Source organism: Topomyia yanbarensis, chromosome 2 (assembly GCF_030247195.1).
Source record: "Topomyia yanbarensis strain Yona2022 chromosome 2, ASM3024719v1, whole genome shotgun sequence".
Lineage (NCBI taxonomy): Eukaryota > Metazoa > Arthropoda > Insecta > Diptera > Culicidae > Topomyia > Topomyia yanbarensis.
Genome location: NC_080671.1, coordinates 79,563,744 through 79,586,128, shown reverse-complemented (window position 1 = coordinate 79,586,128; position 22,385 = coordinate 79,563,744). Strand labels below are relative to the sequence as shown.

Genomic DNA, 22,385 nt, shown 5'->3' with positions numbered 1-22,385 from the left:
CGAATCCGGATGTGGAAAGTGTTTGAATTTTTTTTTTGTTGGAATAAACTTTGAAGTGAGATGAAGTCGATTTGAATATCCTAGCAAAGGTGTATTTTTTCAGTGGTTCTGGTGAAGGTTTTCTCACGCTGTTCGGGTTGATAGTTTTTCCTTTTTTTTGTGGGTTGCGTTGACCCTTATGTTTCAGCCTCCTCTCCCACCTCTGAAGCGAACAGCGCGAAGGATACACACAGAATTGTGCCCGTGATGATAATTTAGCGGAATGCTCTTCTTGCCGACCGATGTTGTCTTGAAATTCTGGGTATGAAGTTTCTGGTGGCTTTTTTTGAATGTATTGGTGGTTCTGAAGTTGTTTGGGGAAAGTCGGATTGTTTTGGAACCGTTTCAGAAACAACCAAAACCCGCCTTTGGATAGGGTCTCTAGCTGAGCAAGCCACCAAGGTGAATGGTCTCCTAAGGGAGCGGCGCGAAAATCATTCTCTAGTTAAATGAAGGTTCCGGTCCCGACTCCCCCAGATTACAAGCTGACAGGTCAAGACGGCGTACCATTGCCTAAAAACCCGTTCGTCGTCTATAAATCGGTGGAGGTTGTCGCTGGAGGTCCAATTGAAGGCCCGAATACCGAAGCTCAAGGAATTCCTTTCGAGTTCGGAACCCAGTCCAAGTTGCCAAACTAATGAAAATGACCAAGCTCAATGACGGCACTGATGTTGTGGTTGAATCCCATCCGAATCTGAATGTAAGCAGATGCGTAATTTCCTGTTACGATCTAATTCACTTGGAAGAGAAGGAAATCTTACAAGAAATTCTGTGATTTGTGTGCAGTGAATTACACGTAAAGAAGCCGAAAAGAGAGTGAATACGCCAGCGCTAATCTTGACCTTCTACAAGACCACATACCCGGAATACTAGAAGATCGGTTTGCTTCGCGTCACTACTCGTCCATATTTCCCGAACCCGATGCTCTGTTACGAGCGCTTCAGCTACGGCCATACACGCGTTCGTTGTCCTGGTCCTCAGCGATGCCTTAACTGCTCGAAAGAACAACTCGGCGAAGAACAATGTAAAGCAGCTGCGTACTGTCGGAATTGTGAAAGCGATCACAGTCCAACAAGTCGTGAATGTCCGATCTACAAAAAAGAAGTGGAGGTCATCAAAATTAAAATTCGTCGTCTAGCATTCCCAGAAGCGCGCAAACGAGCTGAACAGCAAAACCAAGAAAACTACGCCCAGGCCGCAGCACAATCAAGCGAATTTCTACATACATACATACACCAGATGAAAAAACAGTCAGCCAGCCAAGAAAAACCACAGCACAGTAAAGAACCTAAAACTAACGAACCAGACAGTCCAGATCCAGGAACACGAAACGAGGAAGACTGCAGAAACAACACACTCCGTTGAGCAAACCCAAACAACCTTGCAGGATAATTTGAGCCTATCCCCAAAAAAGAACCGCTACCACTACCACCAACGAAACTTTAAGTTATTGAGATGATGAAATTGAGATTACCGAGACGCCTCCTTGCCAGCCTCTTCGATAAATCTCATTTTCATCAACGTTTGTATACCAACGACAACCCACGCACGTATACTGACCACGAGATAGATCGGTTTGGAAGAGAGGAAAGTGTAGTACTCCTTCCAACGCAAGCACAGCAGGATGAAGGAACTATCCCGGCCATCATACCCCAACCCGTCGATAGTGAGCTCACCTCTGTGGCCGATAGGAAGACCACTACAACTTATAAACCAGCAAACCAGAAACACACGATCGACAAACAGAACGAGATCAGCAGAATTACACAGTCTATCTCCAGTGCCGACCGCAGTCGGTGTTTTTGAACATGGTAGTGTAGTTTGTGCGACAGCGGTTGGCACTGTGGGGCTGGACCTTCCACAGGTCAGTTCTAAAAGCGTCAATCATCTTGCAGATACTGCTGTCCTTAACATTTTTACATGTTTGACTGGGAACGAAGAGCATATCTATGCTTCGCCTCCTCCTCTGACTTCACCCGAAGAAGGTCCATTGAGAGACCCGTATCGAGAAGTTATAATCACCACCACAACTACAGCTAAGAAACAACAAACAACGAGAACTACACAAAGTCTTTCTCCAGTGCCGGTCCCTGTCGGTAGTTCTGGAAGTTATCGCGTAGTTGTCTCGACAGTGGCTGGCATTGTGGGGCTAGACGTCCCACAGGTCAGTTTGATATCACGCTACTGCCAAACGGACACTCTTGCGGTTTTTCCCCTTGCAGATGTTACCAGTATGAATTCAAACACGAGAAACCCGTACCGAGATGACTCAACTAGTAGCACGACTCTATTTTCGAAGCAGCAAACAACGTGAACTACACAAAAATTTTTCCCGAGTGCCGGTCCCTGTTGGTAGTTCTGGAAGTAATCGTGTAATAGTCTCGACAGCGGCTGGCACTGTGGGGCCAGACGTCCCACAGGTCAGTCCTATTCTACCTCGCTTACAAATGGATTCTGTTGCGCTTGTGACCAGCACGCATTGAACGAGTAACCGGTTTGGGGAAGAAGAGAGGAAAGTAACTTCCCCACTTCATCATGAAGGGATCGACCGGGGGAAGAGGACTGTGTCTACCTCCTGGATATACAGCCCTCGTAATACTCCTGCTGGCTTTCCGCCGGTGAAGGATGATCACGCGCCAATACCACACAACCACCGACGCGCCGAATATCGACCACATCATCGTCAACACAGTCGATCACGATTGGTCGTTCCAATGGATGTTTCGCACTGCAATGGAACCTACGCGTTCTAAGAGCGAACATCAGCGAGCTGAAGCTGCTTATTTCCGAGCACGAACCTTGCGTCATAGAAACGAAAGTCATCCAAAGCGTGGTGGAATCTAGTTTTGTCGGCAAGAACTATACGCTGCTGCTGAAATCAAACTCTCAACACTATTCGCAACATGGTGTAGGACTTGCGATCCGAGAGGGCATACCCTTTGAACGCGTGCAACTGAACACTAGCTTAGAGGTCGTCTCCGCACGTATCTTCCTGCCAGCAGCCAGGCAGCATTGAGCGATCTGCTCGATTAACTGGACGGTCCAGTAGTGTTCCTTGGAGACTTTAACGCACATTCGCTTGGGGATCTAAGTCATCGAACGGGCTTAGACGCTTCATCGCAGAAACTACATTGAGTAGAAAGCTCGTGATTCTGAACGACTGTTCTCCAACTCGCATCGACCCTCAGAAAATCTGGCTCGAAACTTCACCTGGTGAACCCTTCCGGACACACATAACAGCGATCACTACCCGATAACGATCTCCATCCCTAGTTGGTCGAATGCACAGAAAACTCTACAAAAATGGCTCTATGATTGAGCAGACTGGCCTTTGTATAAGCGCATCACGGCTAAGTCCATCAACGCTAAAGATGAGTGGGACATTGATAAGTTCGCTGATACAATCGTGGCAGCCGCAATCAAATGCATACCACGCTGTACTGTACCAAAAGCTGAACCATGGTGATGCCCTGAAGTGAAGAAAGCTGTTAGGCAGCGTAGAAAGCATCTCCGTGTCCTTCGATGTCTAGATATATCGGATCCAGACATGCCAACAGCGCTCAGACGATTCCAGGAATCACGAAAAGCGGTTAAGCTAGCGAAACAATAGTCATGGGAGGATTTCCTAGCTAAGATTTCGCCGAGTAGCACGACAACTGAGCTGTGGCATACAATGAATACTTTGCGTGGTAACTGGCAGCGAAGCACTGTAGCATTCAAGCGATCTGACGACTTTACGAACAACCCCGAAAAAGTAGCGGAAGAGCTAGCAAAACACTACAGTGAAAGATCGGCGACATCGAGCTACTTTCCATCATTTCAATCGATGAAGGCTCGGGTCGCAGCAGTGGCGTGTAAATTACTCGCCCGATAGCAATGATGTATACAACACTGACCTTACCCTGAATGAACTGATGTGGGCTTCGGACAAAGGGCGAAGTGTCTTGACAGGACCTGACATGATAAGCTAACCGCTTCTTCGCCGACTCCCGTTATCCATGAAGGTAACACTTCTCGAGATCTTCAACGTTGTTTGGAACAGCGGTATTTTTCCCGCTAGCTGGCCAACCGCTATAGTTATCCCTATCAAAAAACCCAATTGCAACGACTCTGGATATCGCCTACTAGCTGTATGTCAAAGCTGTTCGAGCGTATCGTAAATCTCAGACTCATCACCGCACTGGAGTCAAGTGGGCGACTCGATAAACGCAAAATTCTTTTCGTTCAGGACTAGGTGTCGATACGTACTTCGCAGCGCTAGAGAGATCGCCACCAACAACCAACAAGCACAGTCTCATAGCGTCGTTTGACCTCTCCAAGGCATACGATGCAACATGGCGGCATGGTATACTTCGCACACTAAAATCTTGGAGAATACGAGGTCGAATGATCAACATGCTGCATAGCTTTCTCTTTGAAAGGAAGTTCCAGGTTTGCATAGGAAATCACCTATCAGAAATGTATGAACTGGAAAATGGAGTACCACAAGGTTCCCTTTTATCAGTGACACTTCCTCGTCGCGATGCAACTGAACTTCAAAGTAATCCCAGCTGGCGTGGAAATACTTTTGTATGCGGACGACATACTCCTTGTGGTGCAAGGTCGCAAAACAGAAGGTCTACATCGAAAACTGCAGGCCGCGGTTAAGGCTGTCGAAAAATGGACGAAGAATATTGGCTACGCGATTTGTCCAACAAAATCGAACATCTTTTACTGAATTTCCAATGTACGACGAGACCCAGTGCGTGACATCACCAACGAACGTGTAGTTGTCCCGAAAACAAACCGATTGAGGATCCTCGGTGTAACGTTGGACCGGCCTTTGAATTTTAAAGCGCCTTGCAAGATGGTGAAGAAGTCCTGCGAATCCAGACACCGGATTCTTAAAATGATAGGTACCAAACTTCCGCGTGGTAAACGATCGACATTACTTCAAGTGGGATCGACGATGATCACTTCGAAGATAATTTATGGGTTTGGCCTAGTGAGCAGATGAGGCCAAACAACGCTGTAGACATTCGCTCCTGCTTACAACAAAATGGTTCGTTTCGCCTCTGGTGCATTTGTTACCAGCCCAATCCCTTCGATTATGGCCGAAGCAGCTACACGTCCTTTGAAATACTAGCGGTACAGTCGATTGCACGGATTGCTTTACGAGTGCTAGAGAAAGAAATAAACAACAGCGACCTACCACTGATCCGACGAGCGTCGGAGCTTACGCAGCAAAACACCGTAGCAACGTTGCCCATCATTAATTTTGTTTAAAGATTTTAGGGTCACCGCAACATGTTTATTTCATGGCCTTGTTGACTTTTCTCGGTGAAAATGAAAACTCCCAATTTTCCCATTACTTCATGTAACGTTTCGGCTTACTGCTCTTCAGCCATCGTCGGACGCATAAACTTATATCATGCATCTCTATTCACTCTCGTTCACTCTCCACCGCTAGGCGGGCGATCACTCTTCGACTGTCTGCGTTCCTCGCTATTCCAACAACAGTTTTGGAATAGCGAGGAACGCAGACAGTCGAAGAGTGATCGACGTTTATGCGTCCGTCGATGGCTGAAGAGCAGTAAGCCGAAACGTTACATGTAGTAATGGGAAAATTTGGAGTTTTCATTTTCACCGAGAAAAGTCAACAAGTCCATGAAATAAATATTTATTTTGTTCATTTGAGTTTATTTTATTCATTTCATCTACTCCATTTGTTTCATTCTTTGGACTCATTTTTATATTTTTTAAATATTTTTTTCATGCTTGTATCTATTTTTTTCAAAGTTTTTATTTTATGCGTTTATTCATTTTTTAGAGTTCGTGCATTTTATTCAAATTGTTCATTTTAATAGCCTTACTATTTTTAGTCATTCATTTTAATCATTTCATCCAAATCATTAATTTGACACAATTTAATTTATTCTATTAAGTTTTAACCTTTTTAATATTATATACTTTTTCACTTCAATTATTTGATTCATTTAATTCTGTGTATTTTTTTTCCTTTTTAATTTTGTTTATTTTATTAATTTAATTCATTTTAATCTTTCATCTATTTTATTTATTTTATTCATTTTAATGATTTTATTTTCATTCTCCTTATTTTATTCAGTTTAGTCATTTTGTTCATTTTTCACTAATCTTTCATTCATTTTATTCAGTTTACTAATTTTATTAATTTAATTATTATTATTCATTGCCTTTCTCAATAGAAAGGTATTGCAATTGCTCTGAAAACCGACTTTTTAACGGAGGCCCGGAGGGCCGAGTGACATATACCATTCGATTCAGTTCGTCGAGTTCGGCAAATGTCTGTGTGTGTATGTATGTGTGTATGTATGTATGTGTGTGTATGTGTGTGTGTATGTGACCAAAAATGTCACTCATTTTTCTCAGAGATGGCTGAACCGATTTTGACAAACTTAGTCTCAAATGAAAGGTGCAACGTTCCCATAGGCTGCTATTGAATTTGTAATGGATCCGACTTCCGGTTCCGGAATTACAGGGTGATAAGTACGAACACGCAGAAAATGTCGATTTTAATAAATTCTGCAATGAATGTATAAAGGTGAAAATTTTTTCAAAATATGACCACAACTGCTTCGATTTGTAGTATTAGGTCACTAACATCCATTCAAAGTCTATTTGGCCACATTGGCCACCATCCTCGGTTCCGGAAGCCCCGGCGGAAGTATCTAAATTCAGAATAACAGTCACATCGGTTTCTCGGAGATGGCTAGACCGATTCGACTAAACTTGGCCTCAAATGAAAAGTATTGCGTCCCCGTAAATGGCTATTTAATTTCATCCCGATCCGACTTCCGGTTCCGGAGTTGCAGGTTGTGGCGTGCGATCACATAGCAAATTGTGATTCAAACCGATACTCCGATGAAAGCAAAAAAGGTAAAAATTTCGCTAAAATGTCTCTCAAACAACTTCATTTTGCTGTTCTAGGTCACTGACGGCCAACCAAACTTTCGTTGACTACATTGACCACCATAGACGGTTCCGGAAGTGCCCGGGAAAAGCGGCCATCTTTCAAAATTTACGAACTCGCATCAGTTTCTCGGAAATGGTTAGGCCAATTTTCACAAACTTAGTCCCAAATGATAGCTATAATACCCCCACAGATGTCTATAAAATTTCGTACGGATCGCTTATATGGGTCCGGAAATATAGACTAAATCGTCCGGTCACATATGAAATTCCCATATAAGCCGGAACTCAATTTTTTTTCAAAGGGGGGACCCCATGAAATTTCAGAAATCGAATTCGTATTTTTGATGCCAAACATCTTTAAAATGCATGAAACGTCGAGATTTTATGTTATCTCGAAAATTTTTTTTTATAAAAATCGACTTTTTGGGACTTTGCCGATTTTGCACCTTTTTTCAGTTCAATATTACCGTGGCTGTTTTTTCTTTTTCAAAATTTTAGAACTCGAATAATGATTTATTTTCCTGTATATAGTTGTCATGTGATAATAATAAAATGTAAAATATGCATTTAAAAGCTTTTAATGAATATAAACAACGCACACATTCTCGTGATTCATGATTGAGAAAGGCACAATTGCACCGCTAGGTGGATTAAAATAGGTTTTTTATTTATTGTATTTGTTTTATACGTTTAAATTATTTTATTCAGTTCATTTATTGATTCCAGTTTATACATTTAAGAAAGAAATGTCTCGTCTCACTTTCAGGTGGATTAAATCGGTTTTGCTCAATAATCTCATTCAGAGCCAGCATAAAAAAGAAACAACTGAACCATTTCATACAGCGCGGGAGCATAAATTGATTCCTCTTTCCAGCTCATTCTGTGCTATCAATATTTCGGATCACTGTTCTGGGAAATTAGGTTATTTGTTATTATTTTCCACAATATATAAAATAAAATGTTAGATTTTTAAATATTTTTTTTTATTTGTAGGAATACTTAGAACTAAAAACGCCCATGACCATGACCATGACCGTGGCCATGACCCTGATTATGACCGTGACCGTGTCCGAACCCATGTCCTTGGCCATGTCCATATCCACCGTGGCCTTGGTTATAACCGCCATGACCGAATCCTCCGTGTCCACCATGTCCCTGACCGATGTGGCCACCACCTCCAAAACCACCACCGAACTGCCGTTTGGCTCGGTCAGCCGATTCCTGTTGTAGCGGAGTTCCGGCAATGTCTTCCAGTTGAACCGCTTCAATCTCTTGTGGTTGGTTTTCTACGGCGGGCAACGCACTGCCAAGTGCCACCAAAGCACTCAGGACGACGAGTCCACAAACAACCTTCATGTTTAATTTAAACTTGCTACCGACGAACTAAACAATTCAAGAGCAACTGATACAGTTCGTACGACGTCCTGTTACTTATATATCAGGATGTTATTCGAAACTCGCATTTTTGAAGATGGTAAACAGCTTCGTTGCCCGTATCAGTAAATACGAATTGGGCCAATTAAATGAAGCTGATTATCTCATTAAAGCAATCCAGGCTCGGAAATATAACGTTTTTCCGCAGATTAAGACATTAGTACTACTTCCTAAGAAGTTGACATGGGGAATCCCATAAGCGACATTAGCGCGGCCGGTCCCCGACAATCACGGACTTGTTTACGTTGGTTAGGGATGCCAAAAGTTAGTAGATGCATTTATTCATACTGGCATAAACAGGTGTCAACTCGATTAATTAATTTGGGTCTGTGCTTCAGTAGTTACAGTCAGTAGTAAGGGGAGCTCAAGTTATATTTTGTTAGTATCGTAATTCTTCGCAAGTCGGTTACGTCTCGAGCCTTGTTTTTGCATTTACATATTTTGCATCCCTTATCATCACAATCAGACTAACGCCGTGATGTCCTTCACTGTATCCGAATATTGTCTCCAGTTTGCTCGTTGTGGATCATTCCTCCTTGTACCTGTTGGCTTAGTCAGATTTTGCATCCTTGCCACGTACTCAAAAAATATTTTCTCAATCTGTCCACATCTAGGTCCACATACATGTCTACTATGATTGATGAATGAGATGATATTGATGTCATTCAATTATACGTGAAAGTTCAGATAACTTGAAGGTGAATTAACGGGGGAGGAAGCGAGTTCGCTTCACTGCTCATATTCCCAACTTGTCAATATGTTACAACCATATCTTTTAGATATCTAGGTTAAAGTAACCACGATGTGCTACAAAATGGGCATTCCTATTTTTTGACAGCAATTTTGTTTTTGTTTGTCGGCATACTTGATAGTCTGGAGCTAACGCCAGGGATAAGATCGGTGACCCGCTTCGAATAATTTGACGTAACAGATAACGCCCAAACAGCTTCCTGATACTCGTTTACGAACGGTTCCGTAAATACGAAAGCTATGATTTCTACATTTTTGCTATGTCTAAAAAATATAGGAAAATAAGAGAAATCAACAAACGAAAAATAAATCTTTTTTCTCTACGTGAGCTAACTGATTATTTTTTTTGTTCCAACGGTAAAGCCATCGAAAATACTATCAGTGGTTCACTGGTTTTGGAATTTTCTCATATAGGGTAAAGAGCCTATTTTGGTTCTTTTGCTTCATTCATAAGAACCAATATAATAATAAAAAAAATACCTGAAAATTATTAAATTATCGGGTTTCAGCGTAATAAAAACTCGTTCCCCATCTTCCTACAGTTTGAATCAATGCACACTGCACAATGGGAAAAATATAACCAAAATGTAAATTTTGAATAGGCTGGATAAAGTTTACTAAAAAAAAGGTCGTTTCTAGGTAGAATGGAATGACCGCACGAAACGTACCTGTTTTACTCGAATTCTTCCCATAATAAATGTGTGAAGTTGTACAGACTCAATATTTTAAGAGAGGCTGAAAGTGGTTGATAGAAAGCAGTTTACCTTATGTAAAATAGTCCAGGGTATCCATTGAACATACTTAAAATGAGCGCACGAAAAGTGTGAAATAGTACCTTGCTCAACATTTCAGAAAAAGGGCTGAAAGTGGCTATTCAAAAGGAATTTTTATATGAAATAGTCTAGGGAATTGACGATAGTTATAATGACCGCAAAAACACCCTGTCAAAAAATGCGGACGAACACGGTCAGGCGATTTAAACAGTTTGACGTTTAACTCAACTCGCCTGTGCTAATTGCCCCTAGGAACAAATGCAATTTGCGAATGCGATTTAAAGGCAATTTCAACACTTAGACAAATTTTCTGGCGGCTGAAAAGGACTTGGTTGTTTTTGCGTTTTTCAAACATGGCGGTTCATGTTTATCTTAAGCTTAAAATAGTTTTTTAAGCGATTGGCGTGTTCTCGCTTGTATTTTGTTTGTCTAGTGCACTTCATTTAGCCAACAAATGTGGGAAATTGTGGAATAGTGTGTAAATATAGTGGAACAAGATATCTGACCTAAACTCTTAATAAAAGTCAGATTGTGATAAGTTTTGGTGTGTAATGTCAGTTTCACCATTGATTCTTCCTATAGTTTGGTGGTGATTACCTAGTGTAGTGATAAGTTTATGTGAGTAGCTAATGAATCCGAAAATAAGTAATAATTGTAATTTTCATCAGGCAACTAAGGGCGATTAAATGGCGCGTTCACTGGGCGATTTGGGGGCGATTTGAGGGCGGGTAGAGCGGCTAAAAAATTACGGCGGCAAATCGCCCAAATGTTGCATTTGAAATAGTCCCCTAATTGCCAGCAATTTGCTGGCAAATTGAAGGGCAATTAGCGTATCCGAGTTGGCAAATAGCCAGCCCCGTTAGCCAGCAACTTGCCCTTTTTGACTAGGCAAGTGTGTCCCCGCTTTAGCCCAATCTGTCCCAAGACTAAAATGTGAAGATAAACCTTGCTGTACTGCTCGAAAAGAGGTTGAACGCGGATGATGAAAAGTATTGATTATTATGTAAGGAATTCCGAAGAATCGATTGAAGATAGTGAGAATGACCGCACGAAACGTATGTAGCCGGTTAACCCTTATTCTTTCCAAACTTCAAGTGTGAAGCTATACCTTACCAATCACTTCAGAAAATGGCTGGAAGATGCTGATCAAAAGTATTTTTTGTGTACAATAGCCCAGGAAATCGATTGAATATAGTTAGAAGGACCAAATCAATGTGTGCCCGTTTTACCCCAGTTCCACTCGTAACTAAAATGTGAAGTCAAACCTGGCTGTACTTCTCGGAAAGAAGCTGAAGGCGGATGATCGAAAGTACAGGGTCAATGAATTGAAAATGAATGGAATATGATTGAGCAGCTCGCCTGTTTGAATGAATGATGCGAAAAACTGCGAATTGCGCATAGTAGGGCATGTTTTGAGATTTGTCCCTTCTTTAAGTTTAAAACAACTTGTTGAAAATTTGCAGCTCTGGACTCCACATTCCAGAAAGCGGCTGAATCCGGGTAATCAAATGTAATAATTCTTGAGTAAAAAACACCACACAAAACGTGTTAAAGGGTTATATACCTTTTTATTTTTCCGAAAATCTAGATTTTTTTATTACTTTATCTGAAAGTACAACTCCTTGAGAATATTTTCTTAATTTTCATAGAGATCCGAGAAATAGATCGAAAGATAAGCGCGCGTCGTTTACAAAGAACAACATGAAATTTTAAACTCGATTATCTCGAAATGTCGTTTTTACAAAAAGGGATTTCCCGTGATCACAATCGCCGAAAAACCACTCAAATGCCGATTTTATTCAATTTTTTTTTTTGATTGATCATAATTAATTGTTCATGTATTTATATACACTTTTATATTTAGCTTACTACCTTCCTGCAATAGAGGCGCTGCAACCTCTGTCGCTTCTCGTTTGCATGGGGAAAGGAAAGAGATATTAGTTTTCTTAATATGTAGTCTTCGATTATTACTTGGTTAATATCTTCTTTAGTTCTTCATATAGGGTAGTTTTAAAAAGCCGCTAAGCCTATATCCTGATATAATGTCAGTATTATACCATGAAAGGTGAAATATAGTGCTATTATTGTGCATAACTTGACAGCCCATTTTGCGGTACTAATGCTATTAGATAGCACCAGTGCACAAATGTCGTGGTATTAGAAAGCTTGAATTGGCTTTCATTTTCGCAAGTGTAGTATCGCAACGATTTTTTATGTTTCCTTTTCGGTATGATGAACGAAAAGGAAAAATATAAAAATATTGTTTGGAACCCTACTTGACTTCTTTCTAATGTATTGTGGTATACCCTTATCGGAATTTCGTTCTCACATGATATGAATAATGTTTTATAAAAATTAACTTTAGTATGTCTCGAACAGAGGTACCTTGCCTCCCTTGTCCCTCAAGCAAGTGCGCAGCTTTGCTATCTAGGATATATTCAGGGCCGCAGAGAGAAAAAGCGGGCCCGGGGGGGAGTCCAACATACGGGCCCCACCACTGTATATTGTCCGAGTACCAAAAAGCTAAAGTTTGAAATTCATTGGAGTTAACTGATATTCACTGAAATTTTGTAGTTATGTACCAATTTTTGCTCTAGTTATTTGTAGTGACAATGACAGAAAAATCGTAGAACTGTTTATACTTTGAAGGATTTTAAATACCATTTCAAAAGTTTTGGTGACTTTGAAAAAGGCCATTTTTGTCAATAGTGTTAGTAAAAGTAAAAAAAATGGAAAGATTTAAAATGTAGTAATTGAAAAAAACAAAAATATTATCTAAACGGCGATCAATGGAAAAATAAAAAAGACAATAAGAAAACTGAATATTGAAAGAATGCAAAAAAAACAAAAATAGCAAAATCAACCAAATAAACAAAGTCAATTGTAAAAGTATGTATAATCGAGAAAAACTAAAACAGAAAAATAAAAATTATTAATAAACGAAAATATCAAACAGATTGCAAAGATTAAAGAAGTTGAATATTGTTTAACAAAAGGTGAAAATAATAAAAAATGGGTAAAAGTAGAAAAAATTTAGGAATCAATGAAAACGAAAAAAAACTACTAGAAAGAAACCAAACATTAATATAAAAATGCATAAAACTGAAAAACTTGATGAACAGAAATAAAGAAATATAGTTAACATCAAGAACAAGAAATATTCAATGCAATAGAAAAAGTGAAAAAAATACATTAAGAGTGCATAAAATTAGTGGAATAAACATAATAAACAAAAATAAAATAACAATGGTAAAATTAAAAAAACGACTAACCGGAAAATTTTGAAAAATTGGCACAACGAAAAGACGAAAATAGATAAACAGATTTGGAAGGCATGGATTGATGAAAATCGAAGCAAACGGACAAACTAGAAAACAAAAATATTAGAAAAACCAAAATGGTATACTATAGAAACGCACAAAATGGAGAAAATAAAAAGAAGAAATTAAAAAAAATGGATTTTAATTATTTAGAGAATGAAAAAAAGGCATTAGAAAAAAATTGAAATAAATTCAAACATCGAACAAAATGTAAAATGAAGAGAAAGTACGGTACGGGTAATAGCAAAATTCAAATGTTTTGTAGGGAAATAAAAAAGGAAAATAAAAAATTAAGAGAAAACGTATAGGAAAATGGCAGCAGAAAAATTACTTTCAAAATAGGTTAAATGGAAAAAATGAAAAAATAACAACAATGAACAGAATGAAAGAATTGGGAAAATGTGCAAAAATAAATAAAATTATGTTAAGTTAACAATGGGAAACAATAAAACTACGTAAAGTTAAAAACTAGAGAACATGGATCAAAATAGGAAAAGGGTAAGTAATGAGACAATAAGACAAATAAAGACGAATTTTAAAAAAGAAAAAAATACTTGTGAGATGCAAAAAAAGTATGGAGAAAAAGAGAAAATAGAAAAGGGTATGATAGGAAATAAATGGAGTAAATAGACAAATTAAAAAAATGGATGGAATGACAAAAAAACAAATAAAAAGCAGTTTTTTTCTAAATATGAAATAGAAAAGATAAAATGAAAAAATAGGATTCTATCGAAAAAATTGCAAATAAAATTGAATAACAAGTAAAGTAAGTGGTAGTGATAAAAATGGAAAAAAATAAAAATGTGAAAAGATGGATCAAACAAAAATATGGTAAATATATAAATATGGAAATAGATAAAAAAGTCGGAATGTAAAAATTTCAGAAATGCAAAAAAATCTACAGCTTGAAAAAAATCGATCAAAGAAATTTTAACGAAATTAAAAAAAATTCATGTAAAAATAAAGAAAATGAAAAAAAAAATCCGAAACATGGATCAAATTTCAAATAAGGATTGTGGGTAGATTTCACGCTATGCTAGTTTCCAAAACTTTCATAACCCTATGAAAAACATAAATTTTCCTGTTATTTGTGTTGGTGTGTTAGCAGACTTTGAAGTATATTATACGAATGTTGTAACTGATTTCTGGTTAAAAGCACAAAAATAATAAAATCGTTCTGAATCGGGTTAAATATTAAAAGTTTAAATGTATTATTTATGAAAGTGACGTGATCATTCGTCACAATTTTTATGGATGAGTTTTCGAGTTTTGAATTCGCAATTATTTTTGAGATTCGGTATGAAGCTCTGATTAACCGGTTTTGCTAAGCACTCCAATCAACGATTGAAGAATTTTCTTCTAGCAAAAGATTTTAAAAAGCTGAAAAAATTCGGGATTTTGATGAAAGATGAAATCAAAACAATCGGAATCATTTAGTTATATTAATCACAAAGTTTATAAAGTAGGCATCTATTAATGGGAAACCATTGCCAAATATCAAAGTTGTGATTTTTTTTAATCGGAAAACATTCTGAAAAGCAAAAAATATCATATTTTCTTCATAGTCACCGTAGAGTGTATTGTTTTGATAAAGCATATCACTTTTCTGTGCCATTCATATTTAGGTGTATTTTTTCGCATTTGTGAACAGTTTTGTTGATTTACTTGGGTGTAGTACTTCGCTTCCTCAAATATCCACAAAGAATCCAAAAGCACTAACCACTCTCGCTGTGGAGGATAACCCAAGCGAGCTTTGCTCTGTTCCACAGTAAGGAAAGGCGGGGCACACTTCAGTATCTTTCGAGAATCTTTGTGGGGAGCATATTATACGACGATCCATTGAAACGAAGGTCTTGTGGGGAAAAGTAAAGCTGAACCCAAAAACACTTTTTAAATGGCACCGAGAGGGGCCCTCCTTATCGATTAGGACCTGCAGTCCGAGGATGATGTTTATGATGAGTGTGTGCTGGACGATCCAAAAAATAATCCACTGGATTCTTCCGGGCGAAATCTGAATTACCTGCACGAAGACCCGGAATTCGCCTCTAAAAACCGGTGTGGCCACCCTAAATACAAGTTCGAGAAGTTTTCTTTTTCTTTCTAATAATTAATTTCAATAATAATAATAATAATAATAATAATAATAATAATAATAATAATAATAATAATAATAATAATAATAATAATAATAATAATAATAATAATAATAATAATAATAATAATAATAATAATAATTTGTTGTTGTTGTTGTTGTTTATTAACGACACTTTACACCAAACGGTGCATTCGTGTCGGAAGAAAATTAGTTTCCAAATTCCTATCAACATTATAAAACAATTTACAATTCATTATTTTTCACATTCGTTTATACAAATTAGTTTCCTTGAGGAAGCTTAGCAGTTTGTCTTCGGTGTTCGTGTCGTTGCCTAAAGCCACTCGTAGGCTCGTCGAATCGATGTTGTGCATCCTTCTAGCATCGTCGTATTTTCGGCACTGAAGGATTATATGACGAACATCTATGGTTACCCCGCAGCAGTCGCAAACTGGTGGGGTTTCTCTCTTTAGAAGGAAGTCGTGCGTCAATCGGGTATGCCCTATTCGCAACCGGGTGAGCACTCGTTGATCAGCCGAACTCTCGCGGTCAGTCCACTTTACCGTATCGAATTTTATTTCGCGAAGCTTCACTTCAGTGGATGCAGACCATCGACGGTACCAGTGATTTCGGATAGCTGATTTTACCTGATTGTTGGCGTCTGCTCCCGGAATGGCTATTTGCAAAGGGGCATTACCCCTGGCTTCTCCTGCGAGGCGGTCTGCCTCTTCATTCCCGCGAATTCCAGCGTGTCCTGGAATCCAGCACAGATTGATTGGACGATGTCTTATCATGGTTTCAATCTCCTGGATCCACGGATGCTGGGACGTGCCAGCTTCAATTGCCGATAAACAACTGGCTGAGTCTGTCATTATTAGCAGATCGTTGGAAGTGTAGTACGAAGTTACCGCTGTTTTAATTGCAAACGCCTCGGCCGAGAACACGCTGCACTGTGGCGGAAGACCAGTCGACTGCTGGAGATGTTCTCCAAACATTCCCGCGCCTACTGCGTCGTCGTCTTTCGATCCGTCAGTATACACAACCGTTGAGTTGTTGAAGCGAGCATTCAGGAGCTCCTGAACGACAGGACGGACCACCTCAGAGGGATCTCCGGCATTCACACATCTTTTGATATCCCACACGACGTGTGGCTTGGGCTCGTACCACTTTCGGGTGGCTAGTCGGGTTCGAGTACAAATATTTGGTAAGGGCATTCCGATCACCTCTGACAGTTCTTCGGAAGCTCGACGTACTAGTGGGAGATCCGCATTATCTCTGCTTTTTTCCAACAAACGGATGGACAATCGGGTTATGTTTTGGAGAACGAGGAGATCAAATGGTAAGGTGCCTGCTTCGGCCATGATGGCTAAGATCGGACTTGTAACGAATGCACCAGATGCAAATCTTACCATCCTGTTGTAGGCGGGCGCGAGAGTTTTGGTGACGACATCTCCGCCCCGACTAACGAGTCCCATCCCATACAATAGTCGCGAAGTGACAATGGCGGAGCCGATTTGTAACAAAGAAGTCCGTTGACCACGTGGTAGCTTTGCTCCGATCATTTTCAGGATACGCAGCCTGGATTCACATGCCTTCTTCGTTAGCTTGCAATGCGCTTTGAAGTTCAGCGATCTGTCGAGAGTGATACCGAGGGTTTTCAGTTGATTTTGTGACGGTATAGCTACTGTATCTATCCTGATGGATTGCGTGGGCTCACGGCGGGCATTCGGGCTACAGTAAAAGATGCTGGATTTTGTTGCTGATATCGTGAATCCAACACTTTTCGCCCATCTATGAACGGCTTTTACTGCTGACTGTAGTTTCCGATAGAGTGGTTGTTCTTTTTTGCCCCGCACTACAAGAAGGATATCATCGGCGTACAATAGCACTGTCACGGTATTCGGAACCACCCGGAAGATAGGTTGGATTGCTACGAGGAATAGGGTAACTGAGAGCACAGAACCCTGTGGTACACCATTTTCCAGCGGCAGCTTGCGCGATAAATGCCCATCGACGTTTACCTGGAACGTTCGCTCTGAAAGAAAGCTAGTGAGCATGTTTATCATGTTTCCGCGTATCTGCCACTTTCGTAATGTTCGCAGGATGCCGTATCTCCAAGTGGTGTCGTACGCCTTAGCCAAATCAAGCGATGCTATCAGACAGTGCTCGTCACGGTCGGGTAATGACCTCTCCAACTCCGCAAAATATGTGTCAGTACCTCGGCCGGATCTGAAGGCATGTTGTCGAGTGTCTAGCCGCCCGTTCGATTCAAGCTCGGTCGTTAACCGTCGATTCACCATCCGCTCGAATACCTTCGCCATACAGCTCGTTAACGTGATCGGTCGGAAAGCAGATGGACCTGTGTCGCTCGAATTCGGCTTTGGGATTGGCACAATAATTCCAGTTCGCCAACAGGATGGAAATACGCCACTGCGCCAAACCCTGTTGAAAAGCTCCAATAAAGCAGTTTTCACCGACAATGGTAGTCGTTGTAGCATTGGATAGCCGACTGAATCCGGACCTGTAGAATTACTTCGTCCTCTGTCAAGCGCCCATACAAGCTCATTCAAAGTGAAGTCGGAGTTATAGATGCCGTCGGTCTCGGGTGAAAAGTTGAAACGGTTTCGTTCGGCCTTTTCCTTCTCAATTTGAAACGAAGGAGGGTAGCTGGATGTTGCCGATATTGCGCTGTAATGCTCTGCTAGTTCTTCAGCCACTTCTTCTGCATTATCCGTGTAGCCAGCTGAACGTTTAATGACGGCTGGGCGATGCTGACGTTTTCCTCTTAATGCGTTCACTGTCTGCCACATTTCCGATGCAGTGGAGTTTGGGGATATTTTCGCGACGAATTCCTCCCACGATCGTTGTTTGGCATCACGGATTGATTTTCTTGATGCTGCCCGTGCTTCCTGAAAGCTTTTCAGTGCTTCAGGTTTTCGTGGGTCCTCCATTTCGATACGCTTCAGTGCTCTGAGTGCTTTTCTTCGACTTTTTATGGCTGCTTTTACCTCCGGACACCACCAAGGAACTGCCTTAGGTCCGACCTTTCCGCTGGTTCTGGGTATTGCAGTGTTTGCTGCAGTGATCAAATGATCGACAAAACGGTCGATTGACATTTCGACGCCCGGTTGTATGGCGTTGGCGGTCAATCGTTCGTAAGCTGTCCAGTCCGCTTGGTCATAAATCCATTGTCGCCTTTTTGTTGGAACATGTGAGAACCCGGGGATGGAAACGGTTATTGGCAGGTGGTCACTGTTATAGGTATCTGGAAGCGTTCGCCAGGTGAATTTCGAGGCCACAGTAACGGAGCAGATTGACAGGTCGATAGCTGAAGTAGCACCGGTGGCTGGGTCGACTCGTGTATGCGACCCATTGTTAAGTATAACTAGGTGTTCTTCCAACGTTTTTTCTGCGATGAATTGACCTAGTGCGGACGATTTGTTGGATCCCCAGCATATGTGATGAGCATTGAAGTCACCTAGCACTAACATAGGACGTGGGAGCTGTTCGAGGAGGTCACATAGTTTTTCTTGGCACTGTTGGGTACTGGGAGGAATGTATATTGATACCACCGTCATTTGCTGTGGTAGTTGAATCCGAACTGCGATCGCTTGGATATCCTTATCGACGTCAATCCGCTCAAAGGGCACTCCATCCCTAATGGCCAGGCCCACTCCGTGTTGCCAGTGTCGACAGCTACCAGTCTGAAGCAACAGAGTATAGTTCTTGCCAATGAAGTCGGCTGGGATCACTCGATTGTCCACTTTGGTTTCCTGTAGTGCTATTAGGCTCGGTTCGTATTCAGTGATGAGCTGTTTAAGCTCGCTGACATTGGTTCGCAGCCCCCGAATGTTCCACTGAAGTGCGAAACATCTACTATCGCGTCTGGCGGAAGTCGTTGACGAAGACGATGATAAAGACGAAATAGACCTTCGATGTCCAGCTGGCACGTTGCGTGTGCTGATATCCATGGAACGATCGGTACTCTGGTACTGGTTGTGATGTTGCGATGTATCTTCGCCGGCGGAAAGCCAGGAGGAGAATTGCGAGGACTGTATATCAGGGAGGTAGGGACAGTCCTCTTCCCCCCGGTCGATCCCTTCATTATGAAGTGGGGAAGCTACTTTCTTCTCTTCTTCCCCAAACCGGTTACTCGTTGGACTCGAACTGGTTACATCTGCAACAGAGGAAGCAGCAGCAACATTTGCGCGTAGATGAAGCGATATTGGACTGACCTGTGGGACGTCTAGCCCCACAGTGCCAGCCGCTGTCGAAACAACTACACGATTACTTCCAGAACTACCGACAGCGACCGGCACTGGGGAAAGACTTTGTGTAGTTTTAGTGGATTGCTTCTTCGACGATCGGGTTGCTGATTCGTTGTGGTATAGTCTTGTCGATGTGCCTTCTCCGGGTGAAAGCAGCGGTTGGTGCCAAGGTTCAGCAAGAACAGTGTTGCCAACCGGATCTGTAAAAACGTTTAGCGCAGCAGTATCTGTGAAAGGGTTAGCAGACTTGGAACTGACCTGAGATAGGTCCAGCCCCACAGTGCCAACCGCTGTCGTACAAACTACACTATCATGTTCAAAAACACCGACTGCGATCGGCACTGGGGAAGGACTTCGTGTAGTTTTCGTTGATTGCTGCTTCGACGCTAGAGTTTCTGAGCCAACGTGGAACATTCCTGTAGATATGCCTTCTCCAGGTGAAAGCAATGGTTGGTTCCAGAGATGTATGGGTACGGTGATGTTAGTCGACTCTGTAAAGGAATTTAGCGCAGCAGTATCCGTAATAGGTTTGGCAAAGTCAGAACTGACCTGTGAAGGGTCAAGCCCCGCAGTGCCAACCGCTGTCGTACAAACTACACTATCATGTTTAAAAACACCGACTGCAGTCGGCACTGGGGAAAGGCTTCGTGTAGTTTTGCTGATCTCCTTCTGTTCGTCGCTCGGGATTCTTTTGTTTACTGGTTCGCAAGTTGTAGTGGTGAAATCGGTGTTCCTATCGGCCACAGAGGTGAATTCACTATCAACGGGTTGGGGTATGACGGCCCGGATAGTTCCTTCATCCTGCTGTGCTTGCGTTGGAAGGAGTACTACACTTTCCTCTCTTCCAAACCGATCTATCTCGTGGTCAGTATTCGTGCGTGGGTTGTCGTTGGTATCCAAACGTTGATGAAAATGAGAATTATCGAAGAGGCTGGCTAGGAGGCGTCTCGGTAATCTCAATTTCATCGTCTGAATATTCCATAGTTTCGTTGGTGGTAGTGGCAGCGGTTTTTTTTGGTGGTGGGCTTAGGTTATCCGGTGAGGTTGTCGTTGGTTTGCTGAACGGGGTGTGTTGTTTCTGTGGTCTTCCTCGTTTTGAATCCGTATTTATCGCTGGTGAACTATTCCTGGATCTCGTTACAGGCCCGATTTGTTGGCTCGTTTGCTTCTGTTCTTTGTTGTATTGTGGTTTTTCTTGGCTGGCGGACTGTTGTTTCATCTGATGGATGTACGCCAACATTTGCTCGATTTTTTCGTCTTTTCGTTTGGTCTCCGCCAGAAGTTTTGCGATCGTTTCGTCCTTCTTCTTCATTGCCAGTTCCAACTCTTTCAGCTTGCTAAGGATCTCATTCGGTTGTGCTGTGGCCTGAGCATAGCTGCCTTTACTTAGATGTTCCGCTCGTTTGCGTGCTTCCGGGAATGTTAGATTGTCGCGTACTTTTATTTTTATGACCTCCATTTCTTTTTTATAAACAGGACATTCGCGGCTAGTTGGTTGGTGATCGCCTTCACAATTCCGACAGTACGCCGTTTCTTTGCATTTATCTTCGCCGTGTTTATCTTTCGAGCAGTTAAAACATCGCTGGGGACCAGGACATCGAACGCGTGTATGGCCGTAGTTAAAGCATCCATAACAAAGCATCGGGTTCGGGAAGTATGGGCGAGTAGGAACGTGAAGCAAACCGATCTTTATGTATTCCGGGTATGTGGTCTTGCAGAAGGTCAATATTAGCGCTGGCGTATTTACTCTATTCTCGGCTTCCTTTCGTGTAATTCGCTGTACACGAATCACTCCCTGGCTTATGATTTCCTGTAAAACATCCTTCTCTTCCATATGAATCAGATCGTAGCAGGAAATTACGCATCTGCTTACGTTCAGATTCGGATGAGCTTCGACCACTACTTCAGTGCCGTCAATGAGCTGGGTCATTTTCTGCAACTTAGCAACTTGGGCAGGATTCCGAACTCGAAGGGTATACCGTGTCCCTTGAGCTTCGGTATTCGCACCTTCAATTGGACCTCCAGCGACAACCTCTACCGATTTACCGATGATGAACGGGTTTCTAGGCAATGGTACACCGTCTTTGCCGGATAACTGCAGGAACGTCAATTCGCCGAATTTGTTCGTAGGGTCCATGTACTCTGGTAGTCTTCTCGTTCGCGACCCTCCCGGGTCACCGCTACTAGCGGCCGCCATTTTGAATCACACCACCAGACGTTGGAGAATACGCTGTGGCACGGTCACCCGATACCAACCCCAAATGGACAATAAAGGTAAAGAAAAGGAAAGATCTTACCTTATTTGCCCCTTCAACGTCGACTTTTTCGAAGTGTTCCCACACTTTTGGGACACACTGTAGGTAAGCAGAATCGCAACTACCTTTTTGTTCGCTTCTACGTTTCCTTTAATGAATAAAACGCGCAAAAAAAACACTTTGCAATTTATTCCTTTTTTCGCCGTTCCAATACTTTTGGCACGCACTGTGGCGTCCAATTCACACTGTACCACTCTCTTCGGCAGATCACAGCAAGAAAAAAAAAATATTTTTCTTTTTTTAAAACTTTTCGTCAATTTTCCAACTTGAAAAAAAAAAACTTGCTTCCAGCCCACCGTCACCGTCACACACGCAGCCGGCACAGCCAGTGAATGAAACTAGCCGGGCGACCGCACTGGCAGCCACAGCGATGGCTGTTTGTTTTGTTTTTATTGCCGCGTGGGTAAACTAAAATGCACTTATTTCAGCCGTTTCTTCGCCGATTTGCACCAATTTTTCGC

General features: G+C 41.6%; 2 protein-coding genes across 2 annotated transcripts; both read right to left on the bottom strand.

The window, feature by feature from the left end:
- Nucleotides 1-7,933: 7,933 nt before the first annotated feature.
- Nucleotides 7,934-8,395, bottom strand: LOC131683164 (uncharacterized). The gene has a single exon (XM_058964995.1). The coding sequence runs from the start codon at nucleotides 8,326-8,328 to the stop codon at nucleotides 7,978-7,980; it is 351 nt and encodes a 116-aa protein (XP_058820978.1). The 5' UTR covers nucleotides 8,329-8,395; the 3' UTR covers nucleotides 7,934-7,977.
- Nucleotides 8,396-15,604: 7,209 nt separating this feature from the next.
- On the bottom strand, nucleotides 15,605-21,806 carry LOC131679547 (uncharacterized). Its single transcript, XM_058960288.1, has 3 exons — nucleotides 21,617-21,806; nucleotides 17,560-19,356; nucleotides 15,605-17,376 (listed from the first exon to the last, which is right to left on the bottom strand). Exons 1-3 carry the CDS (start codon nucleotides 21,804-21,806, stop codon nucleotides 15,605-15,607), a joined length of 3,759 nt encoding a protein of 1,252 aa, XP_058816271.1.
- Nucleotides 21,807-22,385: the final 579 nt, after the last annotated feature.

What these genes read in the sequence shown, in the direction of transcription:
- LOC131683164 (XM_058964995.1), bottom strand. Translation starts at nt 8,328, where the DNA reads ATGAAGGTTGTTTGTGGACTCGTCGTCCTGAGTGCTTTGGTGGCACTT.
- LOC131679547 (XM_058960288.1), bottom strand. Translation starts at nt 21,806, where the DNA reads ATGGCGGCCGCTAGTAGCGGTGACCCGGGAGGGTCGCGAACGAGAAGA. An exon ending in CGCTGGAGGTCCAATTGAAG is followed by an intron (nt 19,357 to 21,616) that starts GTGCGAATACCG and finishes CCGCCGGCGAAG; the next exon opens with ATACATCGCAACATCACAAC. An exon ending in TGCCTTCAGATCCGGCCGAG is followed by an intron (nt 17,377 to 17,559) that starts GTACTGACACAT and finishes GCTTTCTTTCAG; the next exon opens with AGCGAACGTTCCAGGTAAAC.